At 44.4% G+C, this 6,579-nt stretch overlaps 1 protein-coding gene across 2 annotated transcripts in view; it reads left to right on the top strand.

Moving 5' to 3' along the window:
• Positions 1 to 4,101, top strand: part of STEEP1 (STING1 ER exit protein 1) — a 29,616-nt gene extending 25,515 nt beyond the window's left edge. For both annotated transcript variants that reach the window (XM_007536413.3, XM_060182623.1), the window contains one exon: positions 3,755 to 4,101. In XM_007536413.3, the coding sequence (XP_007536475.1) occupies positions 3,755 to 3,817 (63 nt within the window). In that variant the 3' untranslated portion in view covers positions 3,818 to 4,101. The remainder of the gene's footprint in view (positions 1 to 3,754) is intronic.
• Positions 4,102 to 6,579: the final 2,478 nt, after the last annotated feature.

Consider the following 6,579-nt stretch of genomic DNA (forward strand, 5'->3'; position numbering starts at 1 on the left):
ACATTTATTGATATCAAAGATTGAAGATATTTTAACGCCATTCTTGTAGAGTTTTAGAGTGTTTTGATATATGTCCTATTTGTGGTGGTCTGGTTGTTTATAGGAGACCTTTCAGAACTTCTTTCAGGGCAGGCTTGGTTATGGTTGCTTCCTTCAACTGTTGCTTGTCTGAGAAGGTTTTGATGCTTCCATCTAGTCTGAATGACAGTCTAGCAGGATATAGTATTCTTGGCTGAAAGCCTTTCTCATTGAGTACTCAATAGATATCTTGCCATTCTCTTCTGGCCTTTAGTGTTTGTATGGAGAAGTCTGCTGCTAATCTTATGGGTTTTCCTTTGTAGGTGACTCTTTGTTTTTCTCTTGCAGCCTTGAGGATCCTTTCTTTATCCTTATTCCTTTCCATTCTAAGTATGACATGTCTTGGTGTCTTTAGGTCTGGGTTAATTCTGTTTGGGACCCTCTGGGCTTCTTGAATCTTTATGTCTTTGGTGTTGTCTAGACTAGAGAAATTTTCAGCTATTATGGCCTGGAGAATGCTTTCTTCCTCTCCTTCTCTTTCTTCCTCTGGTAAGCCAATAATGCGTATATTGTTTCTTTTGAAGTCATCCCATAGGACTCTGTTGTTGTTTTCAGCATCTCTTAATCTCTTTTTGAAATCTCTTATTTCTTTTTTAGTTGTCTCTAATTCATCCTCAATCTTGCTAATTCTGTCTTCAGCCTCATAGATTCTATTGTCTCTGCCCTCTACTGCTTTCTGGAGTTCATCTATTTTGTTGCCCTGCTCTGATACTGTTTTAGCTTGTTCAGCTAGTTGCCTTCTTAGCTCAGCGATTTCAGCTTTCAGCTGTCTAATAACCATGAGATAATTAGAATTTTCTTCCATATTCTCATTTGTTGTTCCTGCATTTCTGATTACAATTTTTTCAAATTCTTTACTCACTCCTGTTATTATTTCCTTAGCTAATGTTTGGATGTTGAACTCGTTGTTTTGTGCTTCACCCTCTGGAGGACTTTTAGCTGGACTCTTGTCCTGGTTCGAGTCTCCAATATTTTTTCTTGTTGTTTTAACCATTTTATATATTATGTTATGAGTTCCCTTTATCAGTACTTTTCAAATTATTGATCACTATTGCCTGGATTGACTTGTGTCTAAGTAATTTAATTAAAGGTTTTACCGTGGTGGAAGTTAACAGTTTTTTCAATCCCTGAGTTGGAGCTCAGTGGTGTAAAAGCCTCTTTTTTTTTCTTCCCTGTAGGCTATGGGAGCCTGAGGGCTTTTAAACTATCAATAGCCTTCTTAGCTTAATCACTGACTCCTGACCAAGAGATAAAGCAGGGTGTGGCAGAGATAATCCAGTGGTTATGCAAAGGGACTTTCACAGCCCCTCAGCTATGCCATGAGGTATAGGTCTTCTCCTGAGTTTCCTGGTTAGATCTCTGTCCCCTGGTGTCCCTCCCTGTTGCTGCTCCAGATTCTGAGGGTAGTAGCAATGGAGACTCAGAGTTGCACTTGGTGAGTCTCTGGGGAGTCCTTTCCTCCCTTCAGCTGTCCCCTTGTTGTGGAGCAGACTGGAGGTGGTGTCTCCACTGACAAACTGTTGAACTGTTAGCAGTCACTTAATCTCTCCTTAGGCCCCTCTCTCCTCTCTGTCACCAGCCACGCGTGTTTGTACTCACGGGTTATTTACTGGGTTCCTGTGGTCATTCTAGTCCTGTCTTGTTTCGGTCCGGGTGGTCTCCTTTGGTATTCCTAGTTGATCTGGGAGAGGAGAGGAGAGGAGAGGAGAGAAAGCTATCTGCTGCTCGTAGCTCCGCCTCCGGAAGTCGGATCCCCAACATTCTTTTTTTAAAATTAATTCTTTTTAAAAATATTTTATTTTTGAGAGAGATTCAGAGAGAGAGAGAAAAAAAAAAAACATCAGAGCACTGCTCATCTCTGGCTTATGGTGGTGCAGGGGATTGAACCTGGGACTTAGAAGCCTCAGGCATGAGAGTCTGTTTGTATAACCATTGTGCTATCTCCCTCGCCCTTATTTGATTTATTTATTGGATAGAGACAGAGAAATCAAGAGGGAAGTAGGAGACAGAGAGAGGAAGAAAGAGTATTGCTTCTGTGCTTGTGAAGCTTTTCCCTCTACAGATGTAGACCAGAGGCTTGAACCTGGGTCCTTAAGCATGGTAATACATACACTCTACCAGGTACACCACCAGCTGTTCCTCTCTCTTTTTATTTCATATCATATCTTTTTTTTTTAATATTTATTTTCCCTTTTGTTGCCCTTGTTGATTTTTATTGTTGTTGTAGTTATTGTTATTGTTATTCATGTCGTCATTGTTGGATAGGACAGAGAGAAATGGAGAGAGGAGGGGAAGACAGAGAGGGGGAGAGAAAGATAGGCACCTGCAGACTGTTTCACCGCCTGTGAAGTGACTCCTCTGCAGGTGGGGAGCCGGGGGCTTGAACCGGGATCCTTACGCCAGTCCTTGAACTTTGCGCCATGTGCACTTGTCTCGCTGCGCTACTGCTCGACTCCCCCTCTCTCTTTTTATTGCCACCAGGGTTGTCAGTGCTTACATGATGGCTCTACTATTCTTGATAGTGTTTTTGTTACTGTTGTTGCTGTTGTTTTATAGTGAGAGGGAAAGAGAGACACCTGCCACACTGCTCCCCCATGCAGGTGGGGACTGGGAACTTGAACTTGTATCTTCACGCAGAGTAATATGTATGTTCAACAGGGTGCACCAGCGCTGGGCCCTCACCATTAAGTCACTGCTATGGTTTCTTGCATCCCTCCTGGACTCCTCTTAGAGTCTGCACTCCTATAACTCACTGTGCCTTTAGTTTTTGATAATTCTTAAAGTATTAAGTTAAAATCGTGCACAACTACATTGTCCTGCTTCCAAACACCAGTGTCTTCAATTGTCTGGAGAGGAGTTTTTAGGGACAGATGACAGGTCTTGTGAGCTGCTTTCCCTTGCCGCAGTGATCTAAAGCAGTCCTCAGCACCCTTTGTGCTGTGAAGCATCAATGCCTCCTGCTTGTTCAAAATAGCCTAATTTGTCCAGATCACATTTGTAGTTAATAAAATAAAATTCTGAGCTTTTATTATTATGCAGTCAAATTGCTATAAAAGCTTTGATTTATTATTATTTATTTTTTAAAAAATGTTTATTTATTTTCCCTTTTGTTGCCCTTGTTATTTTATTGTTATAGTTATTATTGTTGTTGTTATTGATGTCATCGTTGTTGGATAGGACAGAGAGATGCAGAGAGGAGGGGAAGACAGAGGGGGGAAGAGGAAGATAGACACCTGCAGACCTGCTTCACCGCTCATGAAGTGACACCCCCCTGCAGGTGGGGATCTGGGGGCTTAAGCCGGTCCTTGTGCTTTGTGCCATGTGCGCTTAACCTGCTGTGCTACTGCCCGATCCCCTATTATTATTTTTTTTATTTGAAAGCACTGGTCAGCTCTGGCTTGTGTTGGTGCTTGGGACTGAACCTGGGGCCTAGGAGCCTAAGGCATGAAAGTCCTTTTTCTGACCACTATGCTAACTCCCTGGCCAAAGACTGATAAGTAGTTTACTGACCACACAGGTTTAAGGTTCAAGTAGTTGAAGCCCCCTCTCCCCTCTCAATTTCTCTCTGTTCCTATCAATAAGAATAAACAAGAGACCCTGAAGGGAGAGTATCTGGATGGGCAGAGTAAGGGAGGACGGTAAGAAAGCAGATCACTTGCTGTTTCTCCCTCTCCAGGCTGAACTTGAAGCCAAGAAAGCGAAGATGAAGGGGACCCTGATTGACAACCAGTTCAAATGAGCAGGACCCGTCTCTGAACCCAGCACGGGAGGCAAGCTTTCCCATTCTGAGGAGAATTTTTTTTCTCATATATAGACTGTATTCCTCAGCAAAAGACTTTATGTTGCTTCCCTTCCACTGAGACCTGTGTATTCACTCAGATCTTTGAATCCACTTGACCTGCTTTCTAGAGGTGGAGTTTTCTGAAGCTTTCTGTGGAGTGGCCTTCTGTGCTGTCTTTTTTCCATTTGATGTAAGCCTCTACAGTTGTGTGGCAACTATGAATAGATCAGTGTTTGAGTGCCCTCGTTTCTAAAATAGCCGTCATTATTTCTTAAACATTATTAAATGATGAAATATTTTGGAAAAAAATGTTTATAATGTGTCATAGAAAAAGTGACATAAGGGTAAGGGAGATGGCATAATGGCTATGCAATAAAACTCTAATGTCCGATGCCCCAAGGGCCCAGGTTCAGTTCCCCACACCAGAGTTAGCTAGAGATGAGCTGTGCTCTGATTAAAAAAAAAAAAAAGGAGGAGGAGAAGAGGGGCTGAGCGGTGGCACACCGGGTTAAGCACATGTACCCATGGACCCAAGCTCAAGGACCCATGCAAGGAGCCCCTGGTTCCCCACCTGTGTGTGTGTGGTCACTTCACTTCAATTTCTCTCTATTCTGTGCAACAAAATGGGGAAAAAATGGCCGCCAGGAGCAGTGGATTTGTTGTGCTGGCACTGAGCCCCAGCGATAACCCTGGAGGCAAAAAGAAGAAGAAAAATAAGTGACACAAACTATATTTAAAGCTGCATCAGGCTATAGTCTGTTTTCCTTTCCTTCCCTGTCGTATGCTTTACATTGGCTTGTTCTAGCCCTCCCCCTCCAAGAGAATTGGATGAGTCCTGTTAATTTCGCGGGCCTGCTTGGCCCCGCCCCAAGGGACCCTGGGAGAGGGTTCCGGAGTCCGAGAGTTCTTGAGTTCCTGAGTTCGAGAGTTTCAGGGTTACAGAGTAAGAGAGAGTGCCAGAGTTAGCCAGAGTTCCAGAGTTCCAGAGTTCCAGAGTTGGAGAGTTCCTGAGTTCCAGAGTAAAAGAGAGAGTGCTTGCGCCGCCGCAAAGAGACAGCAGAGTTCTGTTTGGTGATTAGTTTGTCTTAGTTTATGAATCGTTGTTCCTGAATAAAGAAATACAGCTTCCCTGCCCAGCCACTGTCTCCGCGTCTCTGTTACCCGCCGTGAAGCTAGCCCGCCCGGCAAGAGCTTCCGAATTTTAACAACACTTCCCCTTCCTTTTTCCCTCACCCAACCATATTCTCTTACTTGTAAAAGTGGGAGAGAGAGAAAGAGAGCGAACCATCACCCCGGCACATACAGTGCCAGGGATCTAACTTGGGACCACGTGCGTGAGAGTCTGACACTTTATCCACTATGCCACCTCCCAGGCCCATATTCTTTTCTTCTTTTTTTTTTCCAGGCCCATATATATTTTTTCCAGGCCCATATTCTTTAAGTGACTCTTTCTGTCTTCTTAGACTGGCAGGTGTTAGCCATGGTTTCAGGCTCTCCACTGGCCAAGAATATTCATTAAAAAAAAAAGAAAGAAAAGAAAAAAACTGAAGGGTGGGGGCTGGGTGGTTGTGCCGTGGGTTAAGCGCACGTGGCGCCATGATGCTCAAGGACTGGCGTAAGGATCCCGGTTCTATCTCCCAGGCTGCAGGTGTCTCTCCTTCTCTCTCTCTTCTCTCTCTCTATCTCCCCCTCCCCTCTGAAGTTCTCTCTGTCCTACCTAATAAAAAAGGAAAAACTAAAAAAAAAAAAAAAAAAAAAAAAAAAAGGAGAAAACTGGCCTCTGGAAGCAGTGCATTTGTAGTGCTGGCACCGAGCCCCCAGCGATAACCCTGGAGACCAAAAAAAAAAAAAAAAAAAGTGGGATAAGGATCGGCTGGCTCAGCTTTGCATGACAGTGGGGTCTCAGGACACAGCCCAAGCGAGCTGCCTTCAGCTCAAACAGCCAAGAGTAAGCTCTGCTGTCTTGAGTGTGTATGCTCACGGAGGGAGAGGTGTAGTGAGCAAGAAAGGAGGCTGGGACCAGCAGAAATGTTTGTGGAGTATCTCCTCTTGCACATGTGCTATTTGTGGAGGACTTCTCTCCCCGCGCCCCCCGGCATGCTGCTTCAGTGATACTTCCATGTAGTGTTTGTCTCCATGTGTTGACCTTTTCTCTTGTGTTACTGGATGTGGGGGCCGGAAGAGTGTTATCTAAGATGGGGAAGACTGCATAGTGGTTATGCAGGGATTCTCATCCCTGAGGCTCTGAGGTCCCAGGTTTTGTCCCCTACTCCACCATAAGCCAGAGCTGAGCAGTGCTGTGGGGTGTGTGTGTGTGTGTGTGTGTGTGTGTGTGTGTGTGTGTACACGTGTAGGTGTACCATTGGGAGGGACATAGGGCATTTTTCTTGCCCTTTTTTTTTAAAAATTTATTTATGGGGAGTCGGGCGGTAGTGCAGCGGGTTAAGCACAGGTGGCGCAAAGCGCAAGGACCAGCGTAAGGATCTCGGTTCTAGCTCCCGGCTCCCCACCTGCAGGGGAGTCGCTTCACAAGTGGTGAAGCATGTCTGCAGGTGTCTTATCATTCCCTCCCTCTCTCTGTCTTCCCCTCCCCTCTCCATTTCTCTCTGTCCTATCCAACAACAATGACATCAATAGCAACAATATTAATAACCACAACAACGATAAAAACAACCAGTGTAACAAAAGGGAAAATAAATAAATAAAACAAATTTATTTAT

The sequence above is a fragment of the Erinaceus europaeus genome, chromosome X (assembly GCF_950295315.1).
Source record: "Erinaceus europaeus chromosome X, mEriEur2.1, whole genome shotgun sequence".
Classification (NCBI taxonomy): Eukaryota; Metazoa; Chordata; class Mammalia; order Eulipotyphla; family Erinaceidae; genus Erinaceus; species Erinaceus europaeus.